General features: G+C 45.3%; 1 protein-coding gene across 1 annotated transcript in view; it reads left to right on the top strand.

The window, feature by feature from the left end:
- Positions 1 to 22,192, top strand: part of HK2 (hexokinase 2) — a 58,684-nt gene that overhangs the window by 18,366 nt on the left and 18,126 nt on the right. The window contains exons 2-7 of the mRNA XM_002757585.6: positions 86 to 248; positions 14,021 to 14,169; positions 18,632 to 18,751; positions 19,685 to 19,780; positions 20,287 to 20,386; positions 20,692 to 20,875. Of these exons, the coding sequence (XP_002757631.3) occupies positions 86 to 248; positions 14,021 to 14,169; positions 18,632 to 18,751; positions 19,685 to 19,780; positions 20,287 to 20,386; positions 20,692 to 20,875 (812 nt within the window). The remainder of the gene's footprint in view (positions 1 to 85; positions 249 to 14,020; positions 14,170 to 18,631; positions 18,752 to 19,684; positions 19,781 to 20,286; positions 20,387 to 20,691; positions 20,876 to 22,192) is intronic.

Genomic DNA, 22,192 nt, shown 5'->3' with positions numbered 1-22,192 from the left:
AAGGACTGAGTGGTGTTCCATGACATAGACCTACACCATAATTTATTTAACCTGTGTGTCTCTGCTCTTGTCTTCCTCCTTTCAGGTTGACCAGTATCTCTACCACATGCGCCTCTCTGATGATACCCTGTTGGAGATTTCTAAGCGGTTCCGCAAGGAGATGGAGAAAGGGCTTGGAGCCACCACCCACCCCACTGCAGCAGTGAAGATGCTGCCCACCTTTGTGAGATCCACTCCAGACGGGACAGGTACTGCACCTAGGGGATGACTCTAGCTGCTGTGTTACTTGGGGGTGATTTAGTTGGCTCTGCTCAGGGCCCTAAAGAACTCAAAAGCCTCAGAAACCAACTCTGGCTAAGGGAAGCATTCAAGGAATTAAATGGAAGGGTGTGTGATGGATGGACAGGAAGTCTGGGAAAAGCTGGCAGCCTGGCAGTCAAGGGGGAAGCACCTTTGTCAGCCCTATTGTGGCATTGCTGTTGGCCATTTGTTTTCCACCTGTGTGCTGAGAAAGGCTGCTTGGCTCTGTTTGGCATTTTATAGTCCCAATGAGATTGCACGCAGTGGTGGCAATGAACCACAGCAAACGTACCTCATGTGGCCATGACTGTACACCATGGTAGCCGCTCTCTGGCTCACCTGTGCACGCTCTAACTGTGATACCGTGTAGGCGTGTGGGAGGGACAACGTAGTGCACAATGACCAAAAACGTAGGTATTTTTCTCAAGCTCAGTGAAGGAAATACTAGAAATCCAAATAGACTTAGGGTAAGAATGGAGAGCCACAGTGCATAATAAGGAATTAAAGGTTCTGAAGTCCCACAATACGAACTTATTAAACTTTGTTTAATCACCTTATTTGGATACAGAATTCTTATTTTATGTTGTACCACCCAGCAAGTGATTTAATCAGGTGGGGGAAAACGATCATGGTGAAGATTCAAGTTGGAGAGGTCCAGTGGGTTAGGGCTAGATCACTGAAGGCCTTGAGTACAAGCCTAAAACATAAGTCTCTCTGCAGTAGCATTGGGGAGTAAATGCAAGTTTTGGGGGGATGTGAGCAGAACCATCTTGGTAACATTACGTCATTGGCAGTATAGGTAGAGTGGAGGGGGAGCGAGGCTCGGCTGGCAGAGCACAAGACCTGACCCTGGTGGGTAGCGGTGGTGGGTGGACAAGAAGAGGATTCAAGGGTGGGGCCTGGGTGTTCAGCCCAGCTGCCTGGGAATGGCAACATCCCAGAGAAGGGGACCAGACAAAGTTGTGTCAGAGCTTTTATTTAATCCTATAATAGATGCCTCCATTTTAGAGATGAGCAGCCTGTGAGACCCATGAGGGGTGGGGGATGGAGGGTAGGTACTCACATCTAGGGGAGAGGAGAAAGAGCCCAAGGGACAGCTGCCAGGGCAGTGGAAGAACCAGGAAGCACAGTGTCTGAGAACCTAAGTGGGGGGCGAGATCTCCAGGAAGCTGTCAGCTCACTGGTGAGCCATCTGCAGGGGGGCTATTGGGAGAGGAGTAAGGGCAGCGCATGGGTCAGGGCTTGTTACTGCTCGTGCCTGTGCTATTTCCAGCACATGTGTGTCCTTGAGGCTCATCTCCCTAAGTGCCTCTAGGGACCTGGTTGTCTAATGAGACTTTGAATGGTTCCCAAAATAAGTAAGTGTTTGCTGAAGCCTTGGGACCTAGCCTGGAGCCAACACTGAGGGTATGACCTTCTTTATTCTCTGAGTATTTCTCCTTTGCAAAGAGCCCCTTGAGGTGAGGGACCTCTGTGGGTTATCTCTTTGTCCTCTAGATTGGCATGTTTACCTACCACTCCCTCTGACTGGAAACCACACCCATTTCTGAGATTTTTATTTGACATTCAGGGCCTTGTCTTTATTTCACCCAGCACCAATACTAAGTAAGTACCCTAAATATTTTTTAAATACATATGGTCTAAGGACCTTTCTGAGTACCTCAATGTATTAACGCATTTGCTTTTCAAAAACCTTTATGGTAAGTATAAATCGTATCCACTTTTTTTTTTTTTTTTTTTTTTTTGAGAGAGTCTCACTCTGTCATCAGGCTGGAGTACAGTGGCATGATCTCGGCTCACTGCAACCCCCGCCTCCTGGGTTCAAGTGATTCTCCTGCCTCAGTCTTCTGAGTTCCAGGGACTACAGGTGCGCACCGCCACCCACGCCCAGCTAATTTTTGTATTTTTAGTAGAGACGGGGTTTCACCATGTTGGCTGGGATGGTCTCGATCTCTTGAGCTCGTGATCCGCCCACCTCAGCTTCCCAAAGTGCTGGGATGACAGGCATGAGCCACTTTGCCTGGCCTATATCCACAATTTTTAGATGAGGAATTTGAGGTTTGGATGTCAAACAAGTTGTTCAAGATCATACAGCCAGTGAGAGGCTGAGTTAGGAATTAAGCTTGTGTAAGCTGAAGTTCAGGCATCGGTACTGCACCTGATGCCTTCTGTCTCTGTTAGTGCATGTGTCAGCCTGTGCACTTGGTGCTGGAGCACACTGCAAATGCTCAACTAAACTTTTTTTTTGGAATGGAGTTAGGACTGATTGTTTAGCCTGTGTTATAGGCAGGTGAATTAAGTTCGTTGGGGAGAACTAATTGTGGGGAAAGTTTTCAAAATTCTCATTGCTTTCCTGAAGCTGGAGGCACCAAGACCTCTCATGCATCTTGAAGCTTGCACTGTTTGCAGCACATACTGGAAATGTCTTATTCACTGAAACAAAGGAAGTGTCTCCTGGAACAGTGGAGACCAGATTGCAAGAAACCTACACCTAATCCCTTCTGCCTCATTTGCCGGGCGTCCATAGGTTAGCTCCTCACCCATCCACACTCTCTGGGACTCAGCCTTTGCCTTTGTAAAGCAGAGGTTGGACCCAGCAGTTCCAGTCTGTTCTGCACATTTACTAGAACTAGTGTGCTAGTCTATTTACACAAAAACTTCTGAGATCCTGTAATGGGAGATAAACCCTTAGTGTTCATTGGATAGTGTCTTAACTCATTTTTGTGTTGCTCTAAAGTGGAAAAAAATATAGATACATATATCTACACATCATATATATATGCACACACAAACATATATATACACATATATGACAACTCAGCAATTCCACTTCCAGCTATGTGCCCTGAACAGACTCCTGTATGAATCCAAAAAGACATGGCCCAATAATGTTCATTACACTGTTGCTTATAATAGCGATGTATTGGAATTTTTTTTTTTTTTTTTTTTAGATGGGGTCTTGCTTTGTACCCAGTGGTGTGATCTCAACTTACTACAACCTCTGCCCAGGTTCAAGTGATTCTCCTGTCTCAGGATCCCGAGTAGCTGCAATTACAGGCACCCACCACCACACCTGGCTAATTTTTGTATTTTTAGTAGAGATGAGTTTCACCATGTTGGCCAGGCTGATCTCAATCCTGACCTCAAGTGATCTGCCTGCCTTGGCCTCCCAAAGTGCTGGGATTACAGGTGTGAACCACTATGCCTGGCCTGGAAATAGTTTATGGCATATTCACGTGATGGAATATTATATAGTATGTTACATACATGAGCCTATATGAATACGGATACATCCCAAACTATAAGTGGAAAACATTGTGGAAGGAGATGTATCTCATAGCAGTTGAATGGAAATGTAAAGAAATCCCTCAAAGCTTTACCTACTTTTCTTATGGACACACACATCATAAAGTTATTGGGATATTAACTGGAAAATGCATACCTGATAGCTGATAGGGGCTACTCCTGGCAAGAGAAAGGAAAATGAAATGGGGAGGAGAAGATGAGGGAATGTCATTTTAAGTGGTCAGCATCAGCCGGGCACGGAGGCTCATGCCTGTAATCCCAGCACTTTGGGAGGCCAAGGCGGATGGATCACCTGAGGTCAGGAGTTTGAGACCAGCCTGGCCAACATGGCGAAACCCTGTCTCTACCAAAAATACAAAAATTAGCCGAGCCTAGTGTTGTGCACCTATGATCTCAGCTGGGAGGCTGAGGCACGGAGAATAGCTTGAACCTGGAGGTGAAGGTTGCAGTGAGCTGAGACTGTGCCACTGTACTCCAGCCTGGGCAAAAGAATGAAACCGTCTCAAAAAAAAAAGAGAAAGATACAGTGATCAGTATCAGGGCTTTCAAGTTTTGTTTTGTTAGTTGGGGGTGTGAGTTATGGAGTATGGCAGTGAAGATAGGTGACTCCTAAGTTGATACAGACTATCAAAAATGAAAATTCTCTGTTGTCGGCACCCCAGTGAAGTGCTGAGAGGAAAGGCCGAGGTGAAGTTGTGTCAGCGATTCCCTCCAGGTGGTGGCACCCAACCTGGGTGCCTGCTGTTGCTGGGTTGAAGCTGCATCCCTCTCCCACAGAAGGCTCGAGGCCTTTGCTTCAGGGGCACCTGTTCAATGACACCTTTCTTAGCACCTTCATTTCTCAGCCTGTTCATGACTAGTATTACTTTTTAAATCTGAGAAATCAAACTTTAGCTCTAGAGAGAGCCAGTCCTTAAATCCATAGCTTTCTAACTTTTCTGTACTTTATCTTCACTGCAAGAAACATATGCATATAAATATTTATATGAAATGAAACAATTTTGGGGACGAGAATTTATTCTTAAACATGCTGAAGTTGGGTTTCTTGCCTTCTATTCTTTAAGAAAGTTGCTAGTCAGAACCTACTACATGTTTTTCACCTTGCAGTTTGAAAGCCTCTGCCTTAAATGATCCTTGGCCCAGTTTGGTTCTAGATGAGCATTTAACTTCTTGCTGGCATGAAATATGTAGTTTCAGGACAGTGTGGGGTGAGAGGTGAGAATCAGAATTACAGGTTCAAATCGGTTTGAATTCAAGCTGTGTGCTTCAGACCAATTTATTTATGCTATGAGACTCTATATTTCCTTATTTGTGAAGAGGGGAAATAACAGGGGATTGGTTTTCTGAGACTTAAGGGAGCATCTGATATATGACTTTCTCACATGTGCTACAAACACTCCTGCAGCCACAAACCACAGCTGCAAAAGGCACGCTTATTGCCAAATTTACTAAGAAAAGGTGAATGAGTCTCCCAGGTTCTTAATTTCAGAAGAGATTGGTATCAAGGGAGCAGGCGGGAGGGTTCATCCCCATCACCAGGGGCCCTGCATTTTGGAGTGAAGACCAGGCTCCAGTTCTCGTACCAGCTCCACTTATCTCATTGTAATCAAAGTCCTGGTAGAAAATGTAGGAGAGGCAGAAGTTTCAGGCCATTCATTTGTGGTGGAGGCCTCCACATCATGGCTTATGGGCTCTCTGTAGGAAGGCAGGGAATGTCAGCAGCCACTGAGCCTTGTAGGGGTAAAACGTTCAATGCCAGTCCTGAAGTACCTGTGCTTCATAGGTTGTGTGGCCTACACAATGTGAAGAAACATAGTTGGCACAGTTAAAAGTGCAGTAGACATAAATGGCCCAGGAATGTCTTACTCGATGACTGAATTTGGTGTCAGCCAGAATACATTAAAAAATGGTCTCAATTTGTCTTTTTGCTTCTTTCCTAAACAGTTTTAACAAGTTGAAAGAATTCTATAGTGATTCTCTATATTTTACTTGGTTTGCTTTATCCTTCCATCTGTCAGTCCATCTTGTTTTAATTGATGCATTACAAAATGTAAATTGTATTTTGTAACTTATTTTGAGAAATATAGTAAATACTAATACTGAACTCTATTACTATGTATGCTGAAGTTTTAGGGTTGAAATGTATGCTTCAGCATACGTAGTAACTAGAGTTAAATATTTATTGTATTTTCTTTTGATGTAAGATCTACATGCAGTGAAATAAATCTTAAGAGTATTATCTAATGAGTTGACCAATACACCTGTTTAATATAACCTCCACCAGAAAAGGGAATGCTTATACATTTGGTGGGAATGTAAGTAAGTACAGCCTCTATGGAAAACAGTATGGAGATTTCTCCAAGAATTGCTCTCAAAGAACAGTATGGAGATTTCTGAAAGAACTAAAAATAGAACTACCATTCCATCCAGCAATCTCACTGTTGGGTATCTACCCAAAGGAAAAGAAATCATACCAAAAAGACGCCTGCGCTTGTATGTTTATCACATTACCATTCACAATTGCAAAGATGTGGAGTCAGCCTGAATGCCCATCAATGGACAGATGATTGGATAAGGAAAATGGTGTATATATACACAGTAGAATACTACTCAGTTTTAAAATAGGAGGAAATCATATATGTTGCAGCATCTTGGATGGAACTGGGGGCTGCTATTTTAAGTGAAACAGCTCCAAGACAGACAAATATTGCATGTTTTCACTTATAAATGGGAGATAAAAAATGTGTCCACATGGGCATAGAAAGTGGAATGATAGACAATGGAGGCTTGGAAGGGTGAGGGCTTAGGATAGGAGGGTGGGGGTGTGGATGATGAGAAATTGCTTAACGGATACAATGTATGGTATTCGGGTGATGGATACACTAAAAGCCCTGACTTCACCATTGTGAGTATATCCAGGTAACAAAATTTATACAACTCATAAATTTATACAACTAAAAAAAACCTCCATAAAGATAGAGAACATTACCATCACCCCAGAAAGTTACCTTGAGCCTCTTCCCAGTTAATCCCTGTTGCTGACCTCCCAGAGGCAGTCACATTCTAATTTTCCACATATACGAGTCTTGCCTGTTTCAGAATTTCACATAAATAGACTCATACCATATTTGTTTTTTATGCGAGTCTTCTTTTGTCATAATGTGGGATTTATCTGGGTTGTGTCTATGAGTCGTTCATTCCTTTTGGTTGCTGATTCCATAGTATGGTTGGAATCATCTATGATTTGAATATGGATGGAAACCTGGGCAGTTTCCAGTTTTTGACTATTTGAGTAAAGCTGCTATGAACATTATTGCACAAGCCCTTTTGTGGACATGTTTTTAGTTTCTTGTATAAACAACTAGGAGTGGAATTACTGGGTCATTCATAGAGTTTAATATCTGTTTGAGTTTTCCAGACCTTTTCCCCAAATTGCTGAACCATTTATACTCCCACCAATAATGTATGAGAGCTCTGCCTGCTCCATATCCTCAAAAGCATTTGTTGTCTGCATGCCTTTGCTTCTCTTTTTGCAGTGGAGAGTTGATTAAAGAAAGAATTCATTTGTATTTGCCAGGAATCACACCATCTTGACCTCTCTGTAGGCAGCCCTAATCTGTGCTATGATCCTGCATGTGATTGCGGTACTGGCCCTAACACAGCTCTGTCAGGGGCCCACCACACACATCGTAGGGGTCTGGTTTTCAGAGAACAGTTTCATCTGTTTTTTTTTTTTTTTTTTTTTTGAGACAGAGTCTCGCTCTTTTGCCCAGGCTGGAGTGCAGTGGCTCAATCTCGGCTCACTGCAACCTCTGCCTCCTGGGTTCAAGTGATTCTCCTGCCTTAGCCTCCTGAGTAGCTGAGACTACAGGCGCACACCACCACGCCTGGCTAAGTTTTGTATTTGTAGTAGAGATGAGGTTTTACCATGCTGGCCAGCCTGGTCTCGAACTCCTGACCTCAGGTTATGTGCCTGCCTTGGCCTCCTGAAGTGCTGAGATTACAGGCGTGAACCTAGCCGACAGTTCCGTTTTAAAAGGGAATGCAGGGGCTGGGCCTGTAATCCCAGCACTTTGGGAGGTGGGTAGATTACTTGAGGTCAGGCATTCAAAACCAGCCTGTCCAACATGGTGAAATCTCACCTCTACTAAAAATACAAAAAATTAGGTGGGCATGGTGGTGCGCACCTGTAATCCCAGCCACTCTGGGGGCTAAGACAGGAGAATCACTTGAATCTGGGAGGTGGAGGTTGCAGTGAGCCGAGATTGTACCACTGCACTCCACTCTGGGCGGAAGATCGATGGAGTGAGACTTCATCTCAAAAAAAAAGGAATGCAGGAAGAATTGATAGCGAAGGTCACTTGTGGTCAGATGGTAACAGTTGGGATGTAAGCATAGATAGTCCATGGCCATAAGATTCACAGTTTACATTGGCTTGCTGGTGAACAAAAGTTGCTAGGGCAAATCAGATGATTATCTTTTTAAAGGAATCCTAAATACGAGTTGGCTTTGGGTCATTAACATAAGAAGCTCAAGTACAACCCAACTGAAAATGTGCCAACCACATGTTCTAACTTAGAAATGAAATATCTTTGAGCTGTGTTTATCACCCTTGTCTTGGCAAGATTGTTTGGATATAACTATGCCTTATAAGGCAGAGTGAGGGTAAGGCAGTGTTAAATCGATCATTTGACTCTTCTTCATCTCTGAATTGTGAATTATTTTCACAGGTAAGTATACTTCCATCCTCTAGCCAGACGTAACCCTCTAGAGAGTGGGGAGCCATGATGCTGATGGTGACGGTGATGATGGTGATAAACATGGCAGATAACTTTTTTGTAGTAGAGACAGGGTTTCACCATGTTGTCTAGGCTGGTCTCGAACTCCTGACCTCAGGTGATCCACCAGCCTTGGCCTTCCAAAGTGCTGGGATTACAGGCATGAGCCACCACGCCCGGCCTGTAGATGCCATAAGTGCCAGGTACTGTACTAAATGGTGTGTTTGAGCTATTTCATCATTTCTTACAGTCATCTAATGGTGGGTACACTGAACTTCATTTTACAGAAAAAGAAAATAGATTTGGAGCAATTAGGCAACTTGCCCAAAGTCCCATAGTGAACAGGTGGCAGCATTGGGTTGGAACCTGGCTAGCTGAATTGCCAATGCCTGGGCCTTTAAGCACGCCACCAGTGGCACATTTTGTGTTTGTGCCTTCCACGCTGCTAGCATAATGCATGGATTCTTCTTACTAACCCAGGACTAGCTGTTCAGTTCACTCAACAGTCCTCTCTGAGGCTTGGTCCTCTGTGCAGCAGCAGTGTGCTAAGCTGCCTCGTGCCCTGCCTTTGAAGAGAGAAAGTTGTGCTGGGGAGATAAGGCCCATGTAGACAAAACAATTAGAGATATCGGGCCATAGAATGCAAACAAATGATATGATAAAGGGAGACCAGGCTGGTGATGGGTTGCATAGAAAGCTGGTCAAACCTGAAAGAAGCCCTTATCTTGGTTGCTCTGCATTATATTAACAACTATACAGCAGAGACATACATCAAGAGCTAGCACACAGCAAGTTAATTAGTGAACTTACATAGTCCAGGCAATATAAATTGAAGATTGTACTGATAACCTCAGTACAGCAGATGGCATTTATGTTGTCAGGCGTTGTGCCAAACACCTTACACTTCATTGCATTGAATCTTGATAAAGTGCATGTATGTGTGTGTGTGTGTGTGTGTGTGTGTGTTTCCCTGTGTTCTTCTTTTTCTGGGTTGTGGAGGAGAGGTGCTGGCTAGAAGGAGGTTATTGTTACTGTCACCTCTTTTTAAAACAGATGATGAAACCTGAGTATCAGATTTCTAATAAATTTCACAAAGCCACATGGCTGATACATGTTAGAGTGGGATTTGAACACAGGTCTGCCTGTCTGAAAAGCTGAACATGCTCAAACCTTACACAATACTGAAATAAAATCATGTTTTAACCCTTTGAAGAGTGGTTTCACTTCTGTGGGGCTAATTACATCTCTCTGTGACTAGCACGTATTTTGAGCTTAAGAAACATTTCCCAGGTAAAAGGAGCACCAGAGTGGTGCTTTCCAAAGGGTATCCTAGAAGCTTTGGGGTGCTGGTCATGTGTTTTATGTGTTCTATACCCCTCCCTTCGGTTGAAGCAGCTCTGTTTTTCTCTATTTTACATTGTGGCCATCAGTTTTGTTTGGAAATAAACATTCTGTTGCTTAAAATGGTTTGAAAACAAATGATGTAGAAGATCAGATCACTCCATTCCTACTCTGTACCAGACACCAGCGTTAACTGTGATTTATTGCCTTTAATGACACGGAGTATTGAATACTTCTGTATGGCTGAGCTCTTGCATGGTGGCCGGCGTTGCATTGTAATGGAGTAACTGGAATCCTGGGGTTTAAAAAGAGGCTGCCAGGTATGGTAGTGACCATGGTGATTCCAGGTACATGGAAAATATGTGCCTGGAGACCTGTATCTTGCTGCATTACCTGGTTAGGACTTGGAGATGTATTTTTTCGGTCCTCATTTCATTTGGAGCATATGTCATGCATTCTCAGAGCAGTCCACTCTTGTGTGCTAGCAGGTGCTTGAAAACTAAAGGAAAAAACAAGATCCCCTCAACACAGGGGAAGATTCACAGGAAATGCTTTTGCAGGGCAGGAAGGGCAGGTCCCTTTATGGGCATTAAGTTATAAATATAGGGCTGGTTCAGGAACTGAATGTGAAAGTATGCGTCTGTGTCTTTGACCTACCTCCAAGTTTAAGGCTGCATGCCTCAGGCATTGATTGACAAGGAAGAGCTGCAGGCTCTATGGTTGGATCAAATGTAGTCCAGTGTTCTGATTTGCCTGAGCCTCTCCCAGTTTTGGCATTGAACATCCTGTATCATAGGAAACCCCTCCATCCTGGGCAAACTGGGATGGTTGGCCACCCTACATGACCCTGGAGCCCATGCTCTTGCTGCTGCTCAGCTCAGCTGTGGCAGCAGCCCTCAAGCTGCCTCCCTTGTGCTAGCCCTGTCTACCACAGTGCCATTACAGTCATTAAAGCCCTTTTGGAAACACAAACCTGACTTTCTTAAGAACCAAAGAAAGTCCTTGGCAATGGTATTTGCTGTGCGGTTATAGCCATGTCACATGAGCCCTATGTTGTAGCCACTCTGGACGTGTCATTTTTTGGCCCCCACAAATTAGTGCCAACTTATAGTTATACCAAATCTCTGTCCTGCCTTACTGGACACTGGAACATGCCATGAACCTCCACAGCCTTGACAGGGAGAAAGGGAACAAGTACCATGATAGGATCTATTAATGGAGGCATGATTACTGTTTCTTTCTTTTTTTTTTTTTTTTTGAGACAGAGTCTGGCTCTATTGCCCAGGCTGGGGGTACAGCAGTGGCGAGATCTCAGCTCACTGCAACCTCTACCTCCTGGGTTCAAGTGATTCTTCTGCCTCAGCCTCCTAAGTAGCTGGGATTACAGGCCTACACCACCATACCCAGCTAATTTTTGTATTTTTAGTAGAAACAGGGTTTCACCATGTTGGTGTTGAATTCCTGACCTCAAGTAATCCACCCGCCTTGGCCTCCCAAAGTGCTGGGATTAAGGTGTGAGCCACCGCACTTGGTCTATATATTTCTATATGTTCACACACAACATAGTCCATGTTTCATGTGAGCATCACAACCGCTGGGAGATGTTGGCAATATGAATCCCGTTCTACGAGTGAGGTGACGTGCTCAGAGAGTCCTGTGATGTGTCCACGTCACACAGGTAGTGAAGCACTGAGCTGGAATTCAAAATGAGGCCTGCCCACCTGTCTGAGGTCCAGTGCCTAACCGCTGCTCTGTCGGGTCCTGTCATGGGTGGGCATTTGGAGAGAGGGGCTGTCTCAGGATTGCTCAGTCACAGTGCTGGGCCTGCCTCGGAAGGAATGCAGTCCTTGGCTATGGTGGTTGTGGTTTCGCATGTATGTGGAAGAGAGCCTCAGGGAGGAGGAATGTCGGGGAATGTGTGTTCCAGAGGAGTCCTGTAAGCAAAAAAAGAGAGGACCTCCTTCCTGGGAATAGGGTCATCAGCAATACTATATTATTCGTGTTTTCCCTTCAGTCCATCAGAAAATCCTGCACACCCCCCACTCTTGGTGGAGCTGTGCCCTCCGGTGAATCCAGCTGGGCTGGCCTTGGATGATGACCGGGGCAGCCTCACCACCTCAGACCCCTGTGGTCACTGATTCAGCGGTTCGCATGTGTCCTGGACTTGAGAGTGCTGATGAGGCAGTTCATCTTTGATATCCCTTTTATCTCTCATGACAGCCACCTCGTTGTGTTTCCTAGAATCTGGCTAAGTTCCCACTACCAGGGAAGGCTCAGAGCTGGAGTGTCTGGAAAAGGCACCCATGGCCATGAGGCAGGGAGGCTAACCCCAGGTGAAGACGTTGTTGCAGTAGCTGGTGGTGGGGCCAGATCTAGTCGCTGGGCAGGGAATGGAAAATTAGTGCCCCTAAGGAGGAATGCAACCGTCACTGGAACTGATTCTAGTCACTTTTCTTGGGTAGGTTTCTGCAATCCCTTATGCTGTCATTGGTCTGGGAGACTCAAGGGTGGGTATGGGACAGGGTCTGCAGGGAGCCCGGAGAGAAAGTATCTAGCACTTAGTGAGTGTGTCCCAAATTCCTGGTCCTGCTCCACACTTGTGTGTCTAAGTTTTCCTCTCATAGCAACCCAATGAGATGTGATGTTCCCATTTTAGAGATGAGGCAGCTGAGGCTCAGAGGCTCAGGAACTTGCCTCCTGGACCGCAGGTGATGTGGGCTCAAGAGCCAGTCTCCGTGTGTCATGCTGTCTGGCACTGCTGGTTGTGTGGTTTCTGGTGGATGATGTCCACCCTTTCCCCCTTGGGACCCTAGGGGTTGTGGGTGGTGGTTTCAGGTAGCTGGGCCGATGTGGCTTTTCTCCAGGGCTAAGTGCTAGAGGTGCTGAGTGGACTCGGGTATAAAACAAACATTCTTGGGTCATTGAGTCAGAGCATCTCCCTGACGTCTGACCGGCTCTGCCTCACTTCAGTGCCGTTCTCCCACTGGGATAGGGGCTGAATGTTGACAAACACGCCAATAAGTGACACCCTGTCCCCCCCGGGAAATTGCCTTGTATCCTTTGAGAAGGTTGTAGCAGGGAGCAGAAAACTGCCATGATGCTTGTGGTTGGGGCGGCCAGCTGGAGATGCGCCTTGCCTTCCCCGCCAGCCCTGCTGCACTGTAGGCTCCGCGCCTCTTCAGCACTTTCATTCTGTGCCACACAATGGGCCCTTTCCCTACAGCTGGTGTTATCACCCAGCATCTGGATGTTTCCTGTCCACACTGTTGTTTCCTGGAGGGTAGGAAGTGTGCCTTCCAGTGACACATGACAGTCTTCACCCATTTGTGTCTGTGTCTCCTTTCCAGAGTCTCGCTCATCCTGTCTCCTGTTCCCTCACAGCTTTTCTATGGCTTGAGTGGCCTGAGTTTCGTCATACATGCGTTCTCTCGTATTGTAATAAGCCTGAGATCCATTTTTGGGGCACTTGCTTGGCTTATTCATCAGGCCTCTTAGTTTATAGTGAGTTGGACCTCACTCCACTCCATCACATGACCCCACTGATCTTGCTGCATGACATGGCCCTCATAATATGCAAACATTAGAAAGTAAATTTATAACTGCCATCACAATATGCAAACATTATATGCAAACATTAGAAAGTAAATTTAGTACTGCAGTCACAATTCGGTGTTCTGGGGGTATGAGGAACAGGTTGGACCCCTGGCCTGGGGCTTGCTGAAAGCATTGAGATAATCGGCTCTCAGGAGGGGGTGAGCACATCATTGGATGTGAAACTGTCTTATTGTTGATTGAATCATAAAAGTAATGTATATGTGATGGAATACGACACAGCCATAAAAAGGAATAAATTAATGGCATTCATAGCAACCTGGATGGGATTGGAGACCATTATTCTAAGTGAACTAACTCAGGAATGAAAAACCAAACATTGTATGTTCTCACTCATAAGTGAGAGATAAGCTATGAGGATGCAAAGGCATAAGAATAATACAGTGGACTCTGAGGACTCGGAGGAAAGGATGGGAAGGGAGTGAGGGATTAAAAAAACATCCCTGTGAGTTTCCAGTTGTAATAAAGCTTTGAGAATTAAACAACAACAAAAAAGTAATTTAAAGGTGTATGGCATTAAATTAGACAATGTATAAATGTAGAGATAAGTGAATCCCACTGGCCATCCCTTACCCACAGATAATCCTGGAGGGACTTGGAATTTTAAGTCTTGGTTGGTTCCTGGAAGAGTTTGACTTTGTTGTTTTGCCCAAAATTAATAGTGGCCTTTCTTTTCTCTGCAGAACACGGAGAGTTCCTGGCTCTGGACCTTGGAGGGACCAACTTCCGTGTGCTTTGGGTGAAAGTAACCGACAATGGGCTCCAAAAGGTGGAGATGAAGAACCAGATCTATGCCGTCCCCGAGGACATCATGCGAGGCAGTGGTACCCAGGTATGACCATTCTCGGGGCGGCCCCTGGTGACAAAAAACTTCCTTGGGCTGTTCTTTCTGCACCTTCTCCAGTCGCTCTCAGCGTGTGGATAGGCACTCATCCAAGACACTCCTGGAGGCCAGCACAGTTGTAAGGGATCCCTCTCGGCTGGAGCTCGGACTGCTTGGTTGTGTTTTATACCTAATGTGTACTCAGTATTAAAAGCAGTGACTGGAGAGGAAGCATGAAATCCAAGTAAGACGCTGTTCCAGTGTTGTCACATCGCAGGCCTCAGGGCTTGGAAGAGGTCGAGCCCTCTGACTCCCGGTCTGCTGTTCTCTCTCCCACACGAAGCTCCCTCCTGGGAAAGGAATTTCTGACCATGACTAGAACACGCGGGGGAGATATTTTTAGGCTCATAATTTGTCTTTGAGGTAAACTGGCTTTCACTGTTACAATGCTGGGGTTGGAGAAGGGAGGCTGCATACCGAGGACGTGGGCATTTGAGTGCTACCGAAGTTGTCACGTGACTCCAGTATAACATCAGGAGGGACACAGGGTAGAGGCCCTTCCACTGCCTCTTCTGTGCCTGCACCAAGCTGAGGTATCAAAGAGGTTGGGCCCTGTTACTCAGGCACTCTAGCTATGTGATTCTGGGCAAGTGATATGGCTTGGCATTCCTCTGTAAAAAGGGACGGTAGTATGCGGTTTGTGGTGTAGATTAGAGGAGATGATGCCTGCTAAGTATTTGACATAATGCTGGTGCATAATCTAGTGCTCTCACTGTCTTTTCACAGGGGCTTTTATCTTTTTATCTAATTGCTTCTTGTGCTATCACTTTCTGTGGCTAGTAATTGCATTGTTCCCTGTTGCCGGGGATGTGGTTGCCTTTTCTTCCCATTGCCACCTCAGTCTCCTGCCTTGGGCCCCATCCCCCAGATTACAAATATTTAAGAACCAAGTAAACAACAACAAAAAAAACCCAAATCACACCTAAAGTTTGGCTGCGATTATGTAAAAGACTTTGTGATGATGATGTGTTGGATGGATTTTTAAGTTGTGTGAGAAGAACACCTCTCTGTTGCTCACACTTTGACAACATGCAGGGCCCAGGCACCTGGCAGTCCCTGCAGTGTTCCCTAAAGCCTGGCAAGGACAATGAAGTGCGTCTCTCTCTGCCAATTGAGAGGAATTCATTTCGAACGTTCAAGATGTGAGTGAAGTTTTTTTTAAAATCGCTCAGACCTCCTAGTTAGAGGGTGTCAAGAAAGTCTACTGTCCATGCAATAAATAAGCAAAACAGTTTAGTCCAGATTTAAAACAACAACAACTATGAGACCCACCTCAAAGAACATTTAAACTGTTAGGATATAAGAAAGATTTTGAGTAAGCGGAAAAAGTGCTATCTACAAATGAAACAGAAAACTAGAAGAAAATATAGGTATCTATTTGATCCTAAGGAATGGAAAGAAGACTGTGTGCCTAAAAGCAGCAGAAAACACTTGGAAAAAGACTGGGAGTTCATTGTGGCTATTTTAGTGCTGAAATTCCTGGTGCTATTTTTCCTATATTTTCCCCTTTTTTGGTATTCAGTATCAGTATTTTACTTAAAGGAAAACAAGTGGATTGTAAAAATAACAATTTAGTTGAAACTAAGAACAAATCTTGAAATCTCAAACTTGCAAACGTTTTTGAAGAGTTGTGAACCTGGGCAGTGGGGGTCCCTGGGTAAAGTCTGTCTTCTGGCACATTACCTTCTCCTGAAGAGCAGTGGATTGCAAACCTGAATAGCAGCCACTTAAGATTTTAAAAGTATATCCCATGGAAAGGGAAGTGAGCAGATTTTCAGAGCAGTAAGGAAAAGGAAACTGTTTTAACTCATAACATGATGCCCTTTGAGCCTTTTTTATGACAGGAAGGTGTTAGCGCTTTCTCAACATCTTACCCTTAGTTCCTCCTCAAAGAGAAAATGAGATAGTCTTCCAGTTCAAGGAAGCAATGTCTCCTCTTCCCACTTGAGAAAAGGTGTAGGTTCTTTGAACCCGGCGCTAGCCAGTGGAACTTCCTGCAGCGATGGAACCGTTCTGTCTTCCCTGTGCAGTATGATCACCACTGACCCTGTGACATTGAGCCCTTAAAATGTGGCTGGTATGACTGGGAACTTTTAAGTTTTTTTTCTTTTTTTTTTTTTTTGAGACAGTCTCACTCTGTCACCCAAGCTAGAGTGCAGTGGCACTATCGTGGCTCACTGCAACGTCTGCCCCTGGGTTCAAGTGATTCTCCTTCCTCAGCCTCCTTTGTAGTTGGGACTACAGGTGTGCACCGCCGGGCCCAGTTAATTTTTTTGAATTTTTAGTAGAGACGGCTAAGTTTTTGAATCACCACGTTGGCCTTGAACTTATGACCTCAAGTGATCTGTCCACCTTGGCCTCTCAAAGTGCTGGGATTATAGGCAGGATCCACTGTGCTGGCCTGTTTTAAAAATTCTAATTAATTGATATACCCACAGATGGTCCGTGGCTACTGTAATGGGCAGGCAGTATTTAATGCTTCTTCATGGTCTATTTTTCTCTACCTTCCTATGTCGGGAGGGCAACTGGAAATAAAGCAGTGAACGGAGCTGGGGGAAGGAGAAACCATTTTGCTTTTCCTCCTTCTAACCCCCGCCTCCAATCTTCGATGATTGGTTTTATCTCTTTGCACAACTTCTGCAACTCCCCACCCCCCCCTTTTTTTGTATAAAAACTATTTGTATGAAAGATCATTTTGACTCGAGTACCAGGAAAAGAAGGTGCTGGGAATTTAATATACATATCATATAATTCATCTCCAGTCAGCTTCCCAACAGAAGAGAATTTGCTGAATATTTCCCTATTTTCATGTTAAAATACTTGAACTCTGTTCAAGGGAGTTGTCTCACCTGCAATGGTGATCCTCATGGCAAGAGAGCCTTGGCCTCCCAAGCCTTTGCTCTTTGAGAATGTTTTGGTTTGGAGGTCAAAGGTTCAGCCTCAGCTGTTGTTAACTTTGCATGGGATCAGACAGAGGGACAGACAGAATGGATGCGGGAAGTTTGGTCAGATCCAGCCATCTTCCAGATTGGGGTGGCCTTATCTTCCTGCGGCCCTGCTGCTGACCATACCCTAGGCATCAGGAGAGCCAATAGGTCTGTCAACTTCCCTCCCCCAACCTCTCAGTTCCTTTATCAATGCAAATACTTTGTGTGGTTTGGTGTAGTGGTTCTCAAACTACTGTCCCTGGATCACCTGGAGGGCGGAGGCCTTGCTTAACAGATGGCCGGGCCCCACCCCACAGTTACCTCTATCATCGATCAAGGAGGGACCCTAGAATGTGCATTTCTAACATCGATCAAGGAGGGACCCTAGAATGTGCATTTCTAACATGTTCCCAGGTGATAGGGCTGAGGTTTCTGCTCCAGGAGCACACTTTATAAAACCATTGTTTAGTGGAAACTTTTTGTTCCTTCCTGGATAGGAAAAGAATAGTTGTCCTCTTACTCATCTTGGCTTTTAGATTTTGTTACTTGGTCAACCTGGAATCTGCCCAGCCTCTTTGGCCTCTGCTTACTTTTTATACCAGAATGCCTCTGGTCTCAGCCCTTAAAACCTAGAGGGTCAGCAACTTCTCTTTGAGGGTGTAGGGTGGGCAAGAAGGAAGCCAGGGGATTGTGGGCTTTGGAGCTGATTGAAAGCCTGGCTTATTGTGAATACAGCTTTTCTAAGGCTTAGGAGCTCTGGGTTCTGCACAGTGAATGTGTGTGGTCACAGCTCTGAGGCTGCTCACCCACAAAACCCCACTTATTTCTCAGTGCTCTTCATGGACTCACTGGATGTTCTGTTTAGAAAGTTAGAAAACAAAGATAACTTCTTTGAATTGCCCTCAGGAGATTAGTTTTCTAGAATGGGGAAAAAATATAAAAATTACTTGTTTTTGCTAAGTTGGTTCATAGAATGCCAACAGAGAAGGTTGTCCCCGCAAGCCACTCCCTACCCCATCGCCAGAGAGAGGGATGCTAAAATACTTGGCAGCAAGATTGGCTGGCCTTTCTGGTAAGATCATCAACTGGGCATCTATGTCAATGGAGCTCTGACAGGGTCACCAAAGAATGTTTTGTTCCCCAGGCTTGCAGTGACTTTTTGATTAATGTTGGCCATGATTTCCCCTCCCTCACAGGGTTATCATGACAGCAGTTTAGATAAATGGCTAAAGTAGAAGACAATATTTAGTGGGCAGTAACTAATGTTAAGCCTTTATATGTATTGACTCATGTCCTCCTTTTTGTAACTCCATGAGGACAGGTCCAGTTATAATTCCCATTTTGTAGATGAGCAAATGAAGATATCAGAGGAGATATGGGCTTTGCACACATTCAGCTAGCTACTTGCTGAGCCAGAAGTGCATGCCCTTAATCTCCATGCTCTTCTACCTCTCTGCTTACCGCCCTGTGTTGTGTGTCCTTAGCTGTTTGACCACATTGCCGAATGTCTGGCTAACTTCATGGATAAACTACAAATCAAAGACAAGAAGCTCCCATTGGGTTTTACCTTTTCGTTCCCTTGCCACCAGACTAAACTAGACGAGGTAAGATGGGCTCTTCAGACACTTTCGTGCTGCACTCTTGGGGCTGGGAGGGCTGAGAGGACTTCTGAGCCACCTGCTATGGTATTGGTGGTAGTACTGGGGGATTGTGCAGATGAAGTTCTACCTTTCTGGGTGAATGTGTGTGTCAGTGTGGGGGATGGTGAAGAAATATTTGGGGGGTTGGTAGTGCTCTTTATCACCCTCTTTCCCACATACATTGCACAGTGTCCTTATCCCATCCAGGGAAAAGGAATGAGAAAGCAGGAACTTCTTGATCTAAAATGTTGTGATAAAGACCCTTAGAAGAAAGATGCTTGGACAGTTAATGATGTAAGGACACAAGAACAGTCATGGATTGCTTAACAATGGGGATATGTTCTGAGAAATGCTTTATTAAGTGATTTCCCTGATGTATAAACATCACAGAGTACACTTACACAAACCTTGATGGTATAGACGGCTACACACCTAGGTTGTATGGGACAGCCTGTTAATCCTAGGCCGCAAATCTGTATAGCATGTTATTGTACTGAATGCTATAGGCAGTTGTAACACAGTGATATCTGCATATCTAAACTAGGCAATCGGAACTTTCCAGCTCTATTATAACCTTGTTACCACCACAGTATATGCAATCTGTCATTTACTGAAACATTGTTATGTGGCACATGACTGCATCTTATAGTGACAGATCTAACCTGCTCTTTCCACTTCCTGGAGTTTATCATGAAGGACTCATTCATTTAACCTCCCTTCCTGGTCTTTGAGGGGCCTGAGTTTCTTTTTCCTAGGCTAGCCAGGAAGTAATACACACATTCAATCACGACTTCAGTGCAGTGGCAGAGGTCTCTGCTAATGACAGTGGTTTGAGAGATGTGGTGTGAACTTTAGTTTTAGTGGGAAATCAGTATTCACTCCTTGGTCGTCTTTCAGAGTTTCCTGGTCTCATGGACCAAGGGCTTCAAGTCCAGTGGAGTGGAAGGCAGAGACGTTGTGGCTCTGATCCGGAAGGCCATCCAGCGGAGAGGGGTGAGTGGGGTGATGGGAGCCTGGGGTCTGTGGGCTCTTCTGGGTCCACCTTGAAGTCTCTCTGAGTGTCCTTGACTCATCATGATTTGCTTTTGTGGGGCTTAGGGAGAGGTTCTCTTCCCTGACACATGTACGCAGTAATTTTGTATGTGATCAGCTGCTTTGTGGGGCGGGGTGGGGGAGGGGGGGTTAAATTATCACAATGAATAAATAATTTTTGTCTTGGCACAAGACTCTTTAGTTCTTAACCTGAAGAAGACTTGAATATCATTTCCAAGTAAGAAAGTTGGAATGATGTTGGCATGGAGTGGAATGGCACAGAGAGAGAATAAGAAAGTCTTATCACAGCAGTTATGGGGAGAAAGGGGGAAAGAGAGAGAGAGAGAGGAGGAGGAGGAGGAGGACGAGGAGGAGGAGGATGAGAAGGAGTAGTGATGTACAGCTGGGGTCAGGAAAGTCACCCTCTGTGATGATGAAGGTCAGAGCCCTCCCTTTTATCTCCACAGGACTTTGATATCGACATTGTGGCTGTGGTGAATGACACAGTTGGGACCATGATGACTTGTGGTTATGATGACCACAACTGTGAGATTGGTCTTATTGTGGGTGAGTGAGTGAACACTGGGCATGAGGGCCTGTGCTGGCCAGAGGATGGGGGTGTGGGCTGGAAAGGGAGAAGGGGCCCATGGGCTGGGTGTTCCTTTATAGTTCATACTAGAAGATAATGGTCCAGTCATTTTGGAGAGCTGAGCTGGAACTCATGGGGTTGGGGGCAGCAGAAGATTGGACCATGTGTTGGGATGCCCGCAGAGTCTGCAGTGAGAAATCCCAGCCACCCTGCAGTGGTGTAAGAGGGAAGAGGGGTGGGGGGAATGGAGCAGGCATGGCATAGTAGTCACTTGTTTTGGCAGGCACGGGCAGCAACGCTTGCTACATGGAAGAGATGCGCCACATCGACATGGTGGAGGGTGACGAGGGGCGGATGTGTATCAACATGGAGTGGGGGGCCTTCGGGGATGATGGCTCGCTCAATGACATTCGCACTGAGTTTGACCAGGAGATTGACATGGGCTCACTGAACCCTGGGAAGCAACTGTGAGTAGGCCCTTCTTGTGTGGGTGGACTTGGAGGGGGGCCTCAGGAGCTTAGTTTGGGGCTGGTCAGGGTCAGGGGGTGGTTTCTTTATAGTGTTATATCCCCAAAGGTTGCCAAGGTGGCCACTGGTCATAGGAATGTCTGTGACTAGTAATTGCGGAAAGATCTAAAACAGAGAGCAAGCAGATATCCTAGATTATATCTAATAATGTGTGTCCTTCAGAGGAGTCATTTTGGAAGGTTCTAGTCTGAGTGTAAGTGGGTGGCCCTGCTCTTCTTTCCGCCTTCTATTTCTAAATTGTCCATGGGAACTGTGATCCACCAAAGAGTGTTGATGATCAAGACTGGGGTCTCTGAAAGCTCCTTTCATAGCTCCCACTCCATCACTCCCCAAAGGACAGGCTGACAGCTGGCTGCTCACTGCTGGCCCCTGGGGTCCCAAGGCCTCCTGCCGCAGTGTAGGCAGACCCATGGCCTCTGGAGACATTGGCTGAGGAGCTTCCTTGGCCTCCTTCCCTTGGACCTTGGCCCAACTATATCCTGGGATGGATTGGAGGAGAGGCTACTAGCATTTTGGATCCTGAATATTGTATTCTCCAGCCTGGCCTGCCTTCGTTTTTAGTTGCTTTTATCTCTTACAAAACCTTTTTGTACCCTCACAAACATTGGCCAAATGTGCATGGGAAAGATCTTGAAACAGGGATTGCTTCAAGGTCTGAAGCAGTTGCAAAATATTTTGAGCAATACAGATCATCTCCAGTCTTGTTGAGACTGTTGTAGAAAAGCTTTGTGTGCAGATCTCTCCTTGGAGAGGAAAATTGAACTCTGTAAACCAAGTCAGTGGTGGGCAACCTTTCTTCCCAGGAGAGTCCTTGCTTTCTCAAAGCATGGTTTATTTACCTAAGTCACAAGCTTCTTTCATATGTTGAAACATGAGTCGTATACTTGAACTTTCTGAGGAACACACTGGTTGTCTGCAGTGGGTGATGAGAGGTTTATGACCTGAAAAGTCACTCAGTGCCTGCCTTCATGAATGAAGCACACCCAAGTCATTCCAAGGAACTATAGGCCCTTTCAAGTGTCAAAAGACAAATGTGCCAGCCAGGCCATGACAACACCCCCCCGGCTTATCCTTAGACAAGACAAAGGCTGAAAGGAAATATACCAAATTGTCATCCATGGTAGCCCTAAAGTCACCATAGACATTTTTTATTAAGTAATAAAAAATGCCCCTCTTATTAAGTATCTTCCAAATGTTGACTGGAACAAAGTGTTTTTAAAAACTAGAACAAAAACTTACATTAAAAAAAAAAAACC

Source organism: Callithrix jacchus, chromosome 14, assembly GCF_049354715.1.
Source record: "Callithrix jacchus isolate 240 chromosome 14, calJac240_pri, whole genome shotgun sequence".
NCBI lineage: Eukaryota > Metazoa > Chordata > Mammalia > Primates > Cebidae > Callithrix > Callithrix jacchus.
This window is presented reverse-complemented; position numbering and strand designations above follow the sequence as displayed.